Consider the following 18710-nt stretch of genomic DNA (forward strand, 5'->3'; position numbering starts at 1 on the left):
GCAGTGCTTTTGGAGCCCCCCAAAATAAAGTCTGACACTGTTTCCACTGTTTTCCCATCTATTTCCCATGAAGTGATGGGACCAGATGCCATGATCTTCGTTTTCTGAATATTGAGCTTTAAGCCAACTTTTTCACTCTCCTCTTTCACTTTCATCAAGAAGCTTTTTAGTTCCTCTTCACTTTCTGTCATAAGGGTGGTGTCATCTGCATATCTGAGGTTATTGACATTTCTCCCAGCAATCTTGATTCCAGCTTGTGTTTCTTCCAGCCCAGCATTTCTCATGATGTACTCTGCATAGAAGTTAAATAAGCAGGGTGACAATATACAGCCTTGATGTACTCCTTTTCCTATTTGAAATCAGTCTGTTGTTCCATGTCCAGTTCAAACTGTTGCTTCCTGACCTGCATATAGGTTTCTCTTCAAGAGGCAGGTCAGGTGGTCGGTATTCCCATCTCTTTCAGAATTTTCCACAGTTTGTTGTGATCCACACAGTCAAAGGCTTTGGCATAGTCAATAAAGCATAAATAGATGTTTTTCTGGAATTCTCTTGCTTTTTCGATGATCCAGCAGATGTTGGCAATTTGATCTCTGGTTCCTCTGCCTTTTCTAAATCCAGCTTGAACATCTGGAAGTTCGGGGTTCACGTATTGCTGAAGCCTGGCTTGGAGAATTTTGAGCATTACTTTACTAGCATGAGCTTCCCTGGTGGCTCAGATGGTAAAGTATCTGCCTGCAATGCGGGAGACCTGGGTTGGATCCCTGGGTTGGGAAGATCTTCTGGAGAAGGAAATGGCAACCCACTTCAGTACTCTTGCCTGGAGAATCCCACGGACGGAGGAGCCTGGTGGGCCACAGTCCATGGGCTCACAAAGAGTTGGACACGACTTCACTTTCACTTTCACTTTCAAAAACTCTACAAACCAGTAAATGCCAAGGAGGGCATGGAGAAAAGGGAATCTTCCTATACGGTTGGTGGGGATGTAAATTGGCAGCCACTACAGGCCCTGTGTGGCTCAGATGGTAAAGAATCTGCAGTGCTAGAGACCCGGGTTCAATCTCTGGGTCAGGAAGATCCCCCGGAGAAGGGAATAGCTTCCCTTTCCAGTATTATTGCTTGGAGAATGCCGTAGACAGAGGAGCCTGGCATGCTACAGTTCATAGGATCACAAAGAGTCGGACATGGCTAAAGCAACTGAGCATGAGCCCACACAATGGAGAATAGTATGGAGATTTCTTTAAATACTAAAAATAGAGCTACCATATGATCTAGCAATTCCACTCCTGGGCATATATTCAGAAAAAATCATAATTCAAAAAGAGACACGTCCCCAAATGTTTATAGCAGCACTGCTTACAATAGCCAAGACATGGAAGCAATCTAAATGTTAATCAACAAGAAGTGGGTAAATAATGTGGCGACTTATCTACAATGGAATATTACTCAGCCATAAAAAAGAATGTAATAATACCATTTCTTTTTTTTGGTAATAATACCATTTCTAGCAACATGGATGGACCTAGAGATCTTCATGCTGAGTGAAAGGTCAGACAAATATTATATGATATTGCTTATATGTGAAATCTTAAAAAAATGGTACAAATGAATCTATTTACAAAACAGACAGAGTTACAGATAGAGAAAACAAACTGATGATTACCAAAGGGGAAAGCAGGGAAGGGATAAATTGGGAGACTGGGATTAACGTGTACACATGTACACATTATTATATAAAACACAGATAACCAAAAAGGACCTATTGTATAGCACAAGGACCTCTAATCAATACTCTGTAATGACCTACAGGGGACTCGAACCTACATAAGAATGAATATATGTATAACTGATGCACTCTGTTATACCGCAGAAACCAACACAACATTCTCGATCAATGATGCTCCATTAAAAATTAATTTGAAAAAATGATGAGATGGGAAGGGTGATAGGAAAAGGCAGCCAGAATGTTGGCAGGGCCAATTCTAGGGTGTCTCCCCACCCCAGATTTCTTTGTTCTCTGCAGTTCCCCCAACTTTCCACAATGAGCACAGGTAAGCCCAGGTAAGAGCTCAGATTTGGAGCCAGAATACCTAGGTTTGGGGATCAAAGCCCATCTCTACTGCTTACGAGTGATGTGACCCTGGACAAGTGGCTTCACCTCCTGGGGCTCCCAGGACCTCATCTGCAAGGAGAAATCGTTGGAAGAGCTTGCTGCCATATTGTAAGCAAAGCAACTTAGTGTCTGGCAGAAAGTAACTCACTAAGAAGACTCTGATTATTACAGTGCCAGAGGCAAAGTTAAACAATGGAAGAAGTGGGAAAAGTTTCAACCTGAAGTTGAGACACCTGCCTCAAAGCGAAGCCCTCAAGAGTGACAGTGTGTGCATTTTAAAATGTAGGGTTTAATATCAACAGAGCACCTTAACCTTCAGAGAATCTGAAACACAGCATGCACACTATGTCACTTCAGTTCAGTTCAGTTCAGTCCCTTAGTCGTGTCCGACTCTTTGCGACCCCATGAATCGCAGCACAACAGGCCTCCCTGTCCATCACCAACTCCCGGGGTTCACTCAAACCCACGTCCATCGAGTCCGTGATGCCATCCAGCCATCTCACCCTCTGTCGTCCCCTTCTCCTCCTGCCCCCAATCCCTCCCAGCATCAGAGTCTTTTCCAATGAGTCAACTCTTCGCATGAGGTGGCCAAAGTACTGGAGTTTCAGCTTCAGCATCAACTATGTCACTTCAGTGGTGTACAGCTCTGTGCGACCCCATGGAACTGCAGCCCGCCAGGCTCCTCTGTCCATGGGATTCTCCAGGCCAGAATACTGGAGCGGGTTGCCACGCCCTCCTCCAAGGGATCTTCCCAACCCAGGGATGGAACCTGCATCTCCTGCATCAGCATGCGGGTTCTTTACCACGAGCGCCACCTGGGAAGCCCTCTGAAACACAGATGGAAATGCAGACTCAGAGACTCACCTCCCTCTGCCTCCTGCCCCTTCCTGCTTTCTTACCGATGTCTCTATGCTGCCAGCCAGTTTCCTGGTACCCAGCATGCCCCAGACTCATCCTCTCCTCTGACTGGCAGCAAGTAGCTGGTGTGGCCTCCCAGGGGGAAAAAAAATACCAGTGGGTTTGGCTAGAGCAGCTGGTCAAGCAAGTCCTATGGTTTCTAGTCTCCCCAAAAGCCCAAAGCTGAGGCACCAAGTAGATTATTTTCCCTCTGGGGCTGTAGGTCCAAGCACCCAGTTCTCACGGTGGGTTTTCATCTGCCTGCCTCAAGACCAAAATCAGAAATGGAGCCAAGCCTTGGCACTCACCCAGGGGCTGGTCTGCCCAGAGAGGCTGTGAACTCATGGCACCTAGGAGAAGCTTCCAGAACATTCACTAAGTGCCAGGTGCTGGGATAAGTGTACCCCTAGGTATCATTTCATTTAACCCCCCAAACTGCAACCCTGACAAGCAGGTGCCACAATTATTCAAACTCTTCAGATGGGGAAGCACAGGTTTAGTCCAGCTCATGTACCATGAACGGCAGGACAGGACTCTGAACAATTCCTGTAACTGTTTGAAAATGGGTCCAGCACGGCCAATCTTTGAGGCCTTTTTTTAAAACCCTTTTTATTCATCTTCTAGGTGGTAGCCTTTTCCTTTTCTAAAATAATTTTATTTATTTTTGGCTGCACTGGGTCTTCACTGCTGTGTCCAGGCTTTCTCTAGTTGCGGCGAGCGGGAGCTGTTCCCTAGCTGTGCCTCACGGGCTTCTCGCTGCAGCGGCTTCTTTTCTTGCAGAGCACAGGCTCTATAGAGCGAGGACTCAGCAGTTGCGGCGCACAGGCTTAGCTGCTCCTCGCCATGCGGGATCTTCCCAGGCCGGGGATCGAACCCGTGGTCTCCTGCGTTGGCAGGCAGATTCTTGACCACTAGATCACCAGGGAAGTCTGACTTTTGGGATCTTAGTGACCCATCCATGTAGGGGGCAGGGAGTGATTTTCTGACCTGGGAGACTAGAGCTTCACCCCATGCTTTCACCCACAGATCCTCCCTCTTGTCACTCATCCCGCAACTGCATTCACTCACATGTTCAGTGTCTGCATTTGCTACCGGAAGGTCCTCTCTAAGGAGACAGGAGCTGGTCACTTCTGTGTCCCCAAGGAGCGCACGACCTGGCACACAGTAGGTTCTCAATAAACACAGCTTGTGACCCAGCTTACATAGATGCCTATCCACTCTGCTCATTCAGAGTTCCTTGTATTTGACCTCCGTGTGCATCTCCACCCCAAATATGTAGACAGAGTGATGGAGAGGAAGCAGCTCAAGACACATGCCAGAATGATTATCCTTTTAATTTACTTTAACCATTGAGAACCTTCTTTTCTCTCTTTGCCCAAACCATCATTGTTTGGGGATCAGGTGGAAAAGGAGCTATTGTGGAGAATGTTTAAACTGGGTCCAGAGGACAACTCAGCACCTTCATCCCAGTGTCTGGGATGGTCTGTCTTTTTTCTTTAGAGTTAAAAATGTATTTTACAAATTCTTGGGGTTTTTTTTCTAGTTCTACTTGAATATTTACATAAAATCACTATGAAATTAGCTATCCATGCTTCATAAAGTGCAAATCTGATTTTCCAGGGATTTTCTTTTTATCAGTGTGGTATCTATGATATTTCAAAACTCCATCAAAAAATTTCCCCCTCTTTATGTCTTATTTTGAGATAGGTTAATTTGCTATCCAAAAGTATACTTTTTTTCCTATCCCTGAAAGTTTCTGGTTCTTTCTAGCTTTCACAGATGCAATTATCCTAACACTCTTAATATTCTGTTTTCTAATAATTATGGATGTGAATTAATGTTAAAAAGAAGAACAAATAATGATTCACTCTGCTTAATTGATTGTGCACACACATGGGTGGGTCATTATTGCAACACAGAATATCTACACTCCAGATCCTTAGTAGAAAACTAAACCTTAAACTCTTTGTGTTTGAATTACACATCTGATCTGGAGTAATGATCTTTATGGAGGACTCTGAAAAAGATGCCATCCGTCCTTTTCTCTAGGTTTCTAGTCTGCTGACAGACCTTGGAGATTTCCAGAACCTGGCAATCATGCAAGAAAAAGGCTCAAGGAGGTGTTGGAGAGGAAATTGAGGACTTGATGGTACTTTTCACAGGTTTGTATCTGTTGCCTAAGACAGGGTGGGAGGAGTATCTTCTACAGATTCCTTTCAGTCTGTTTTACCTTGGGAAATCCCACACAGTGTTGGGTAAGCCCTCTACCACAGCAACAAAGTAACATAAGCATTTTAAAAGCCAGAGAAGTATGCCCATGTTCATAGCAGCATTGTTCACAATAGCCAAAAGGTGGAAATGACCCAAATGTCCACTGATGAATGGATAAACAAACTGTGGTCCATTCATACAACGGCATATTATTCAGCCCTTAAAAATAAGGAAATTCTGACACCTGCTACAACATGGATGACCTCAAGAACATTATATTCAATGAAGTAAGCCAGACATAAAAATAAAAGTGAAAAAAAAAAGACAAATACTATATGATTCCACTTATATGAGATCCCTAGAGAAGTCAAATCCACAGAGACAGAGAGTAGATGGTAGGGGCAGGGCGCTGGGGGAGGGGAGGGGGAGTGAGTGTTTAATGAGGACAGAGTTCCAGTTTGGCAAGATGCAAAAGTTCTGGAGATGGATGGTGGGGATGGTTGCACAACAATTGACTGTCCTTAGTGTCACCAAGCTGTGCATTTTAAACAGTTAAGATGGTAAACGTTATGTTATGTATATTTTACCACAATCAAAGAAATTGAAGGGGCAAAAAGCCAGAGCTGAGTTGTACTGGATAGGCAAGAGTGTAGCTTCAAATAGCCAATCATTTCTTATCATCTGTGACCAGGACAGGACAAAGCCTTCTTTGGCGCCAAAAGAATTGATGCTTTCAGACTGTAGTGCTGGAGAAGACTCTTCAGAGTCCCTTGGACAGCAAGGAGATCAAACCAGTCAATCCTAATGGAAATCAACCCTGAATATTCATTGGAAGTACTGACGCTAAAGCTGAAGCTCCAATACTTTAGCTACCTTATGTGAAGAGCCGACTCATTGGAAAAGACCCTGATGCTGGGAAAGATTGAGGGCAAGAAAAAGCGGGTGACAGAGGATGAGATGGCTGGATGGCATCACTGACTGAATTTGAGCAAACTCTGAGAGATAGTGGAGGACGGGGATGGCTGGCATACTGCAGCTCATGAGGCTGCAAAGAGTCAGACACAACTTAGTGACTAACAGAGGACCCCACCACAGGATTACGAACCAGGAGCAAACACTGATTTCATATGCCAGGAACCAGTACCTGACACAGGTCTCAACTTCTCAGCTGCAACCTTATATGCAAAGCCACGCCTTCTCTGGTGATGAAACCCCCAGTGTAGGAAAACAAGCCTTGTTCTCCAAAGCACAAGATTAAAAACAAAACCAACTCAAAACATCACGGACATTTTTGCAGATAATACCATCCCGGATATTTTGACTAAAATGGGTACAGAAATAAATCCACAGAGGAATGTCTTAAATTATGTCTCAAGACGAGTGAGTATGGAGCAAAAATAAGAAACTGATTTTGGAGAACGGAGCATTGGGATAAAAGTGTTCACTGTTTCCCCCCAATGCCCCAGTTACTAGTAAGCTCCCCACCTCTAAACAGAGCAGGCACCCCTGCCCCCACAAAACACACACAGAGATGCTATTTTTGTATCTCAGATGTGGTGCAAACTCCAGCCATCTTTTATTAGCTGTGTGGCCTTAGGCAGGTTAAAAACCTCTCTGGTCTCTAAAACAAGGATAACAGAATTCCCGTTGCAGCTGTGTGTCTTTGTAACGTGGTAGGACCTACACAGCCTCTCCTCCCCTCACCATCAAAGAAGGTAACCCCTTTACCTCCAAATTCGTCAGGATATTCACCCCCACCCAGATTATTCACCCCCATCGCCACCTCAGAAATCTCCCTGTTTTGTGAAATTCCAAACCCATGGGTGGTCCTCTACTTTTGCCAAGACTTTGCCCCAGTTTTGATCTTTCTTCTTGATCACAGCTTGGCTTCTCTGTGTCCCTGACCCACCGACGTTCTCAAGATTCTTCCACAATGTAATAACCATTGTTCCCTCCTCCGTCCACAAACCACCAGATTCTCCCTCCCCTCACTGGCCAAACTCTCAAAAGAGAGGCATCCGCTCTCTCACCTCCTGTTTTGTCCCATTCAACATCTCCATGCATGATGACTCCTTCCTGGAACTTGAAGGAGCCCTCTCTGCTGAGTCTATGGATTCTACTCAGGACTGACTTCTCCATAGCTGTGTGGCTTCTCCATAGCTTTGCGCTCAGGTGAGAAAACCCTCCTTTCTCCCTTCCCTTATCTTCTGTGATACAACCGTTAAGCCACCCACTCACTTTCTCCTGTCTCCATCTCACCTTTGCTAATTCTTCCCAGGGAATTTCCCAGCATGTGAAAGAGTCAATAAAACAATAAACAACCAACAAGTTTGTGTTGGGAACTAGCCTGTTTGGATATCAAAACATTATAAAACCACATGGGTTAGAATGGTAATAACTTCAGCACGTGGAAAGGCAGACATATTTATAGAAACTCAGAAACAGACCCCCAAATCAATGATGAAGAGGTAAATTTCTGCAATAAACGGCCTTGAGGCCCCAAATAATTATTTATGGGAAAATGGATACCCTTGGCAAATTTTTTAATGATAATAATTAAAGTTAAGATAGAAAACTTGAAGGAAGAAAAACTTTCATTTTATGCTTAGAAAGGGACTTTCCAAGCATAAAATAATATGAGATGCATGCAAAAATTCAGGTTTGAACTCCGTAAACATTTTAAGCTTCTCTGGCAACGGACAGCCAGAGTATTTTCATCACCGAACAAAAACATCTGAAAATGTAATTGGCAAAAAGTTAACAGTCTTTGCTATGAAAACCACACGCAGATTAATATTTCAAAAACCACTAAGGCACTGAAAGATAAATGGACAAAGGATATGAACAGGAAGAAAAAACCTAAATGATAAATAAACATGTTTTAAAAGGTTCAACCCTGATAGCAATCAAAGAAATGCAAATAGAAACAATGACAACACACCAGCTCCTCCCTCCAGTAAATTATGAAAGAGTTTTCAAACAACACTCCAAGCTAGCCAAGGTGTTCCCTCTCAGCCAGTGCTAGGAGGAGTGCCCGTTGGTACAACATTTCCGGAAAGCCATTTGGCAATCAATATCAAGAAACTTTGACCCAGAAATTTAACTTCTGGAAAACCAAAACCTGAAGGGGGAAAAAATGCTCAATAAAGCTTCCACACCAAAATGTTCAACCCTCTTTGTGAAAACTAGAAATCATTTAAATACCCAATGACAGGGAAAGTTAAGTAAATCCAGACACAACAGAGCCACTAGCGGGAAATAGCCCCAGTAATCATAGAATAAGGATGGCTGCCTTGCTTTTATCCTCTACACATTTCTTTCTCCAGATGCCTACCATGAGCAATCTTAAATCAGACAAGAAATAGATTTCCTTTCTTCGACAGCAAAATCCATACTCATCTGCTCTCTCAAGCAAGAGGAACATTCAACCAGCAAGCTCAGGTGTTGGCAAAATCCGGCCCACCGCTTGGTTTTGTAAATAAAGTTTTATTGAAATGCAGCCATGCCCGTATATTTATTGCCCATTGTTGTCAGGTGGCTGCTTCCTCAGTCCAATAGCAGGGTTGAGTAGTTGCAATAGACACTGTATAGGCTGCAAAGTTTAAAGTTTATTTATTGTCTGAGCCTTTGCAAAACAAGGTTTGTCACCACCTGAGCTAGTGAACACTTCCAGCATCTTTTCAATGAATCAAGTCACAAGAAATGGTATAGAATCCAGGGAGCTCTGACATACCTTTCTGGCAGTGGCTGTGTGTCCAGCACCGCTCCACAAACTGCCCGTTGATGACAGTGGCAGGGCAGTTGGTCTTGCCCTTGGCGGTGCCTGGACAAATGTCCCCACACTCCTCATTGTCGTCTTTGTTCAGCACGATGTAATTATCCTCCACGGAATCCAGGATGCGAGACCAGTCGATGGTGGCCAGGTAGCAGAGTTCATTGTTCTTCTCGATGCGGACAGACCCCCGGGTGATGTTCATCAGGCTGTAGAGGCCAAGCTCCTTCAGGTGAACCATCTCAAAGATGACCAGTGCATAATTAAAGAAGAGGCGCGAGCCTCGGATGACCGTGAGGTTGGGGAACAAGTCCTTCAGGCTCTCCAGCCCATAGACCCGGAAGAGCAGCAAGTAATCAGTGATCATGATGAGTTTGGGGAAACTGAGGTCTCGGAAGTCCTCAGGTCTCGTTTTGAACATCAACAGAATCTGCAAATGTCCTTCAATGACCGAGCAGTTGGCCAGCTCATGCAGCCGGGTGAGATTATTCCGGATATCCATACCGGGGCACACTGGAAGTGCAAACAAGCAGAGAGCAGGACAGGTAAGCAAACATCCCATGGATGGTTTATAAGAATGAGTGTCAGGGCAGCCGCATGGCCATGTGACCTGGGTCCCACGCCTGCTCAGAAGGGCCTTGCCCTGGGCTTAATGTTCTTTCACCCATCTTGAAATCCTTAATCATTCTTGAGTGAGGGGGTCCCAAGATTTCATTCTGCACTAAACCCCACAACGTCTATAGCCAACCCCCATCAGTGGTTTTCTCCGTAAAGTGTCCGTGCCTAAGTAATTACTCTCAAAAGGCAAAAAATCTGAATAATAATAATTCCTTTGGCGATACCTGTTTGGAAACCTTAAAACCATCACATCAAATATGATGCAAAGGAAACACTGGGATTACAGGGGGTTGAGTAATGCAGCAGGTGCAGAAGGGGAAAGGGGAGCCTCCCCCAGTGAGTCAATGTGAAACATCTCCAGGAAAGGGATTTATGGGGATAAAGGTGCCCACATCAGAAACGAGGCAAGGAGACCTGGCTGTGTTTTGTCAATTCTCTCATTTTCCTGACTCTCCTTCCCAACCTGCCCTCCTGGCAGGCAGCCACAGTCTAATTACCTTTTACCCAGGTGTGTCAAGGGCTTCCCAGAGAGTCTGATCTCCCCAGTACAAACACCCTGACACCTATTCTCCTGCAGTTGGTCTCTCCCTTGCTCTGACACCCGCTATGGCTCCCCAGCACCCTGCACTTTCCCTCTCACAGCTCTCAAGGTTCTGCCCCTCCATCCCTGGCACCATGTAAGACAGGCCTGTCCACTACTCTCCAATTACAAGAGGGTCTTCCAAACCTACCCCTCCCATAACATGACCTATTAAGAGAAGGGAATGAAATAATGCAGACACCCAAGCAGTGGCTGGCACACAGTAGGTGCTCAATTAATGTCAGCCATTTTGTTGTTGTTTGTTTCTCCCAAATGCATCATGGTGTCACCTCTAGGCTCTGTGCTTTCATCCCCCTAGACCAGGGTGGGCAAATATTTTCTGTAAAGGCTCAAATAGTAAATACATTCTGCTTCGCGGTCAGTCTCTGTTTAGACTATTCCACTCCGTCGTTACAGCTCAAAAGCAGCCCAGAGACCAGGAGTGGTTATGGCTGTGTTCCAATAAACCTTTATTATAAAAGCAGGCTGTGGGCTGGTGTTTTCCCTTGAGGCGGTAGTCTGGTGACCCCTGCCTTACTCTGACAAAGTCCAACAGCACTTCTGCAACAATAGAGATGTTCTACATACGTGCTGGTCATATGGAAGCCACCGGCCATTCGTGGTTGTCAAGCACTTGAAATGTGGTTTACGTAAGACTGAGGAGCTGAGTATTTGATTTCACTTTAGTTAGTATGCATGGAAATAGACATGTGCACCAAGTGGCCACTGTTCTGAATACAGTAGCTTGAGTCCCTTGGTTGTCAAAGTTCTTTACACCTTAGCTCCCTACTGTGAAATCCAGCTCATCATCCTTCAAGATCTAGTTCAGAGGCCACCTCCTCCAGGAAGGCTTCTCTGATTTCCTTTCCTCCATATACTTATTTAGATCTTCCCCTCCTCCTCTGTTCCTTATACTGGAGTTAACATTCATCAGATGTGAATCCCTTAGACAGCCTCTCCTTGCCAAAACACACACACTCACTCAGTCAGAGGTTGGGAGACACCTTCGAGAGGACTAGGATATCAGTTCCAATACCACACACTCATGCCGCCCAAGCCTCTTCTAAGGCTCCCAGCTTCAGTCACATCAACAGCATCTACGTACAGAGGTCTGTCTAGACAGGTACTGCAGCTTGATCCCTCCCAACAGGCTCCATCTGCACCTCACAGATGAGAAAACTCTGAGAGGCAAAGCCAATCAGCCAAGGACATACGACCCACCAGTAACAGTCAAGGTTGCCAGATTTAGCAAATAAAAAGGAAGGACAGGGCTTCCCAGGTGGCTCAGCGGGAAAGAGTCTGCCATCTAATGCAGGAGCCACGGGTTCCATCCCTGGTACAGGAAGATCCCACATGCCTTGGGGCAGCTAAGCCCCCATGCGCCACAACTATTAAGCCTGTGCTCTAGAGCCCAGGAACTGCAACCACTGAAGCCTGAGCGCCCTAGGGCCTGTGCTCCGCCACAAGAGAAGCCAGTGCAGTGAGAAGCCCTTGAACTGCAACCAGCGAGCAGCCCCTACTCACCGCAGCTGGAGGAAAACCCGAGCAGTCATGAAGGCCCAGCACAGTCATAAGTTAGTTGATTAAAAATTTAGGAAAAAGTGCAGAACGCCCAGTTAAATTTGAATTTCAGATAAGCAAGGAGTACTTTTTTAGGTAAGTCTGTCTCATGCAATGTTTGGGACATACTTATCCCTAAAACTTACTCAATGTTTATATAAAATTCAAATTTAACTTGGTGTCCTATACTATATCTGGCAGTGTACAGCTTAGACTTGGTCACAGGTCTGGGCTTCTCAAGCCTGAGCCTCATAACTCTATGTTACCTGCACACACATACACATACACCTGTGAAATTGGTGCAGAGAAAAGAACACTATCCTTCCCAAGGTGTGGGAAAAATCAGATATGAACATGCATTCAAAGATTAACCAGCTGTTGAAGATGAGGGCAATGTAAATCCAAACCACAGTGAGATACCACTTCACTCCCACCAGGATGGCTAAAATCAAAAAGACAGACAATAACCATAGTTGACACAGAAGTGGAGAAATTAAAACTCTGTACATTACTGGGGAATGGAAAATGGCTCAGCTGCTGTTGTGGAAAATAGTCTTGTAGCCCCTCAAAAGATTAAGCAAAGAGTTACCATATAACCAGAAACTTCATTCCTAGGTAAAATGAAAACATAGGTCCAATCAGAAATGTGTATACAAATGTCCATAGCATCATTTATGATAACCAACAAGGGAGAAACAAGCCAACATTACATGTCCCTGAAATGTAGCATGTCCATACAGAGGAAGCTTATTCAACAAGAACAGAGGAGGAAACCCTGACACCAGCTACAAAAGGGATGAACCCTGAAAACAGGATGCTCAGTGAAAGAAGCCAGTCACAAAAGACCACATGTGGAAGGATTCCATTTACACGAAATATCCAGAAGAGGCAAATCCATAGGAAGTAGATTAGTGGTGTCAAGGGGTTCGAGAGAGGGAACTGAGGAGTGACAGATAAAGAGTATGGGATTTCTTCGGGAGGACTGATGAAAATGTTCTAAATTGATCATAGTGGTGGTTGCCCAATTCTGTGAACGTACTAACGTATGCTGCTGCTGCTAAGTCACTTCAGTCGTGCCCGACTCTGTGCGACCCCACAGACGGCAGCCCACCAGGCTCCCCCGTCCCTTATGTCCATCAGCAGATGAATGGATAAGAAAGCTGTGGTACATATACACAATGGAGTATTACTCAGCCGTTAAAAAGAGTTCATTTGAATCAGTTCTGATGAGATGGATGAAACTGGAGCCGATTATACAGAGTGAAGTAAGCCAGAAAGAAAAACACCAATACAGTATACTAACACATATATATGGAATTTAGGAAGATGGCAATGACGACCCTGTATGCAAGACAGGAAAAAAGTCACAGCTGTGTATAATGGACTTTTGGACTCAGAGGGAGAGGGAGAGGGTGGGATGATTTTGGAGAATGGCATTCTAACATGTATACTATCATGTAAGAATTGAATCGCCAGTCTATGTCTGACGCAGGATACAGCATGCTTGGGGCTGGTGCATGGGGATGACCCACAGAGATGTTATGGGGAGGGAGGTGGGAGGGGGGTTCATGTTTGGGAACACATGTAAGAATTAAAGATTTTAAAATTAAAAAAAATAAAAAACTAAAAAAAAAAGAAAAAAAGAACACTGGAGTGGGTTGCCATTTCCTTCTCCAATGGATGAAAGAGAAAAGTGAAAGTGAAGTCGCTCAGTCGTGTCAGACTCTTAGCGACCTCATGGACCGCAGCCTACCAGGCTCCTCCGTCTATGAGATTTTCCGGGCAAGAACACTGGAGTGGGTTGCCATTTCCTTCTCCAATGCATGAAAGTAAAAAAGTGAAAGTGAAGTCACTCAGTTGTATCCAACTCTTAGCGACCCCATGGACCGCAGCCCACCAGGCTCCTCCATCCATGGGATTTTCCAGGCAAGAGTACTGGAGTGGGGTGCCATTGCCTTGAAGAACCTCTAAATGGTAAACTTTAAACAGGTGAATTGTATGTATTTAATTAGCTCTCAATAAAGTTGTTGTTTAAAAATTAAATGACTATAACCACCCGGGACAACAAAGAATTGCTTTATTTTTTAACCTCCAATGACTCCAATGACTTGAGTCAAAGTCATTAAAGCATAGCAGTGGTGGTGGTTGTTTGCTGCTCAGTCGTGTCCAGCTCTTGGCTACCCCATGGACTGCAGCCCACCAGGCTCCTCTGTCCATGAGATTTCCCAGGCAAGGATACTGGAGAGGGTTGCCATTTCCTTCTCCTCATTAAAGCTGTATGTGTCCCTATTCGTATAAGACAATAGAGCAATTTACTGCAGGGACAGAAAATACCGAGAGGATGTTAGAAGTGGTGCCAGTAATATATGTAGGACCTTGCACTGGTTTTTAAGATCTCTGGGTGGGAAACTGAAGGATGCTTCAGGTCCTCAGTAAGTGGCACCTGGTCAACCATCACTCTACACACAGATAGGGAAGGACCAGGGGGATCAGGGGAGGAGGGCAGTCCTGGTGACAGCTAACACAATCACTATGTGAGGCACTTGGTCACGTTCTGGCAGACACGTTCTCTCTCTCTTTTTAAATTATTTATTCAAGTTTTGGTTGCGTTCCGTCTTCGTTGCTAGGCACGGGCTTTTTCTGGTTGTGGTGAGCAGGGGCTCCCCTCTAGTTGCAATGCTCAGGTTCCTCATCGCGGTGGCTTCTGTTGCTGCAGACGCAGACTTAGGCACACAGGCTCAGTAGTTGCGGCTCTGAGGCTCTAAAACTGGGGCTCTGTAACTGTGGCACTCGAGCTTAGTTGCCCTGGGGCATGTGGAATCTTCCCAAACCAGGGATCGAACCCATATTCCCTGCACTGGCAGGCGGATTCATATCTACTATACCACCAGGGAAGTTCTCTCTTGATGAATTCTAGAACTAATCCCAGAGGAAGTAGATAAACAAAATGGTCCATGCCCATTTTTGTGATGAGCAAGTCAAGATTCAGGCGGAATGAGTTGTAAGGGGTAACTGAGATTTCAACCCAGCAATTAAAGGCAAAGTTTATGCTGTAACTATGCTACAGTCTCTCCACCTCTGTTTTTTTCAAAAACATACCTAATGAAGAAGCAGGTGAATGTGACTTAAATAAGGAAACAATGAAACAATGTCTGTGCAAGGACAACAGAGAGGAAGCTTGCTAAAGACGGTTTTCTTCATTCACTCCTGCAGCACCTGTCTGCTGAAAACCTGTTTCCACTGTTCCAGGGACTGGAAGTGCTTAAAAGAATAGGATACAGGCTGCCCTGGGTCTCAGAGACTCTAGTTGCTATTAACTATTCAAATCAACTGAAGGGATAACTGAGGAAGACATCTCAGTTCATGAAGGACAGTGTCAAAGGTAGAAGAAATCATAAAAAGACAAGCTACTTGACTAAGCCTGGGACAGTCGAGGAGGGCTTCCCAGAGGAGGTGACACCAGGACTAAAACCTATACAAACAGCAATAAGAATTATTCTGTTCTGCCTACTTCATTGGAAGGTCAAGAGTGACAGCAAGCTACAGCTCATCGCTGTAGGTTGCCAGGGTGTATAGGGTCTAGAATAGCCTTATCTGATAGAAACATGATAGAATTTTAAATTTTCTCTTAAAAAGTAAAAAAGAAACACTGAAATTAAATATACTTAATCCAATGTATCCAAAAATTTCACTTTTGCATGTAAGCAATACTAAAAAAAAAAGAACTGCAAGATTTTTTTTCGCATTATGCCTCCCAAATGCCATGTGTATTATACACTTCCAACATATCTCAATTTAGATGCTAAATTTTGATCAGAAATACTCAATCAGGATATGCATATTCCACAAAATGAATCATTGAAAATATAGGGTTCTTTGTATCCCTCCCAAAAAGAGTTGTTCAATAACAGAATCAAGGGTTGATTTCCTGACATTTCAATCAACTAAAGTTAAACAAGACTTTATGTTTCTTTTTTTCACATTTACGTTTCAATGAATTAAAGTTTGTTGTGGTTCAGTCTAAGTCACATCCGACTCTTTTTGACCCCATGGACTGCACCACAATAGGCTTCCCTGTCCTCCACTATCTCCCTGAATTTTCCCAGACTCATGTCTATTGAGTCAATGATGCCATCCAACTATCTCTTCCTCTGTCGCGCCCTTCTTTGGCCTTCAATATTTTCTAGCATCAGGGTCTTTTCCAATGAGTTGGCTCTTCGCATCAGGTGGCCAAAGTACTAGAGCTTCAGCATCAGTCCTTCCAATGAATGTTCAGGATTGATTTCCTTTAGGATTGACTGGTTTGATCTCCTTGCAGTCTAAGGGACTCTAAAGAAGTCTTCTCCAGCACCACAATTCAAAAGCATCCATTCTTCAGCACTCAGCCCTCGTCATGGTCCAGCTCTCACATCTATACATCACTACCGGAAAAACCATAGCTTTGACTATACAGACTATTAAAGTAAAAGTCTATTTGGCCTGGCCACAATTTCAAGAGCACCATGTGGATATGGGCCACCATATTGGATAGTGCAACTATAGACTATTTCCATCAAAGCAGACAGTGCTAGTCTTGAAGTTCCCCCTCTTGGCCAGAAGAATCTATGAATTTTGCAGCTGGAGAGAAGACAGATACGAGAGCCATCTTGGAAACTGTCCCCTCTTCCCTGGTTTTCTCTTCACCATGAAAACAGCAAGTAAGTACTGAGGATCTGGGAGGGAGAGGTCTAGAAGATTCTGAAACTTCTTTACAACGCTAAGAGTTATACTTTTTGCTTTCAAGCCTGTACATTCTTCAAACATTCTTCAAATGCTCCCTGGTGGCCTCTTCCGGGGCCACGCGTTGCTCTCTGCATTCTTTCCGGTCTTAACACTGCTTCTTCCAAAATTCATGAGTCCTGGCCAACAAGTCTTGGGTTCAGGTGTCAGGCCACCACCCACAACAGTTTCAGGGCACACTAGAAATCCAACAGATCTGGGAACTTCCCTAGCGGTCCAGTGGCCAAGACTCCACACTCACAATCCAGGGGGCCTGGGTTCCATCCCCGATCAGGGAACTAGATCCCACACACGCAACTGAGAGTTCACGTGCTGCAAGTAAAGATCTTGAGCGCCTCAACAAAGATGGAAGATCCTGTGTGGCACAGCTAAGAGCTGGTGCAGCCAAAAATAAATAGATAATTTTTTTTAAAGAGAGAGAGAAACCCAACAGTCTGGCCTCCCACTCCAGCACGGGCACCTGCCAACAGTATAATCCTGAGTCATATATTTAATGTCTGTGTGCCTCAGTTTCCTCATCTATAAATGATGATAACCACGTGATGAAGGGTAGGAAGAATAGAGGAGAACCAGCGTCCAGCCATGTACACGTTATCAGTTCTTTACTCCAAGCTACTTGGAACCAATTCCCAGATTTATTCCCTTCAGAAATTAGAACTTGGGCACACCGAGGTGCCAGATACCCTTATGAGTCTCCACCTGCCTGCTTTTAAGACTGGCTTTTAAAACTGACTTCAGCCAGAACCTAGATAGCATATTAAAAAGCAGAGACATCCCTTTGCTGACAAAGGTCTATATCGTCAACGCTATGGTTTTTCCAGTAGTCATGTACAGATATGAGAGTTGGACCATAAAGAAGGCTGAGTGCCAAAGAATTGATGCTTTTGAATTGTGGTGCTGGAGAAGACTCTTGAGAGTCTCTTGGACTGCAAGGAGATCCAACCAGTCAATCCTAAAGGAAATCCACCCTGAATATACACTGGAAGCACCGATGCTAAAGCTGAAGCTCCAATACTTTGTCCACCTCTTGCACAGAGGTGACTCATTGGAAAAGACCCTGATGCTGGGAAAGATCGAGGGCAGGAGGAAAAGGGGATGACAGAGATGAGATGGTTGGATGTCATCACCGATTCAATGGACATGAACTTGGGCGAACTCCAAGAGATGGTGAGGGACAGGGAAGCCTGGTGTGCTACAGTCCGCGGGGTCTCAAAGAATTGAACACGACTTGGCAACTGAACAACAGCAATGAAAGTGTGTGAGATGGATTCTGCTGGAAATGGCTGGACACAGAAGGGCAGTAAATACCCTGAGGTGTGAGATGCACAAGACTGGGGTCTGGGCAACAGGCAAACTGTCACCAAGACAGATTTCCGCAAAGAGTAAAGAAACTGAGGCTCAGAAAGAAACATGTCCTCCTCAAGGTCACGAGGCCAGAAGGAGATAGAGCTGGGATTTAAACCCAGCATATTAGTCTACTGCGCCATCCCTAACAAACAATCACAGACCAGCTGGCTTAAACAAAAGGAATTTATTTTCTCCCAATTCTGGAGGCCAGAAGTCCAAGATTAAGGTGTCAGCAGAATTGATTCTTTCTGAAGCCTCTCTGCTTGGCTTGTAGACGGCCCACATGCTCTTCCCTCTGGGTGCGTCTGCATCCTAATCTCTTATAAAGACATCAGTCTTAGCAGCAAATGGGCTTCCCAGGTGGCTCACCGCTGAAGAACCTGCCTGCAGTGCAGGAGATGTGAATTCAATCCCTGGGTCAGGAAGATCCCCTGCAGGAGGAACCAGCAACCCACTCCAGTGTTCTTGCCTGGGAAATCCCATGGACAGAGGAGCCTGGCTGGCCGCACTCCATGGGGCCGCAAAGAGAAGGACATGACTGAGCACATGACTGATTAGCTTAGAAGCCACGCTGGTTATCTCATTTCACCTTGACTGCCTCTTTAAAGACCCAATCCCCAAAGACAGTCACATTCTGAGATGTTAGAGGGTTGGGACTTCAGCATGGGAGTTTGGGGGGAGGGACAAAATTCAGTCCATTACACGTAGGTCCTTAGGATTCCCACACCTGTGTCCTTAGTCATCACACAGCATTTCCCAAAATACTCAGTGGAGGGCTTCCCTGGTGACTCAGTGGTAAAGAATCTGCCTGTCAATGCAGAAGGCACGGGTTCGAT

The 18710-nt window shown here is 44.9% G+C and overlaps 1 protein-coding gene across 4 annotated transcripts in view; it reads right to left on the reverse strand.

Annotated features, from left to right (window-relative positions):
* The window catches only part of INSR (insulin receptor), a 148269-nt gene that overhangs the window by 116985 nt on the left and 12574 nt on the right, over nt 1–18710 (reverse strand). For all 4 annotated transcript variants that reach the window (XM_069591149.1, XM_069591148.1, XM_069591147.1 and 1 more), the window contains exon 2: nt 8952–9503. In XM_069591149.1, the coding sequence (XP_069447250.1) occupies nt 8952–9503 (552 nt within the window). The remainder of the gene's footprint in view (nt 1–8951; nt 9504–18710) is intronic.

Source organism: Ovis canadensis, chromosome 5 (assembly GCF_042477335.2).
Source record: "Ovis canadensis isolate MfBH-ARS-UI-01 breed Bighorn chromosome 5, ARS-UI_OviCan_v2, whole genome shotgun sequence".
NCBI classification, from domain to species: Eukaryota; Metazoa; Chordata; class Mammalia; order Artiodactyla; family Bovidae; genus Ovis; species Ovis canadensis.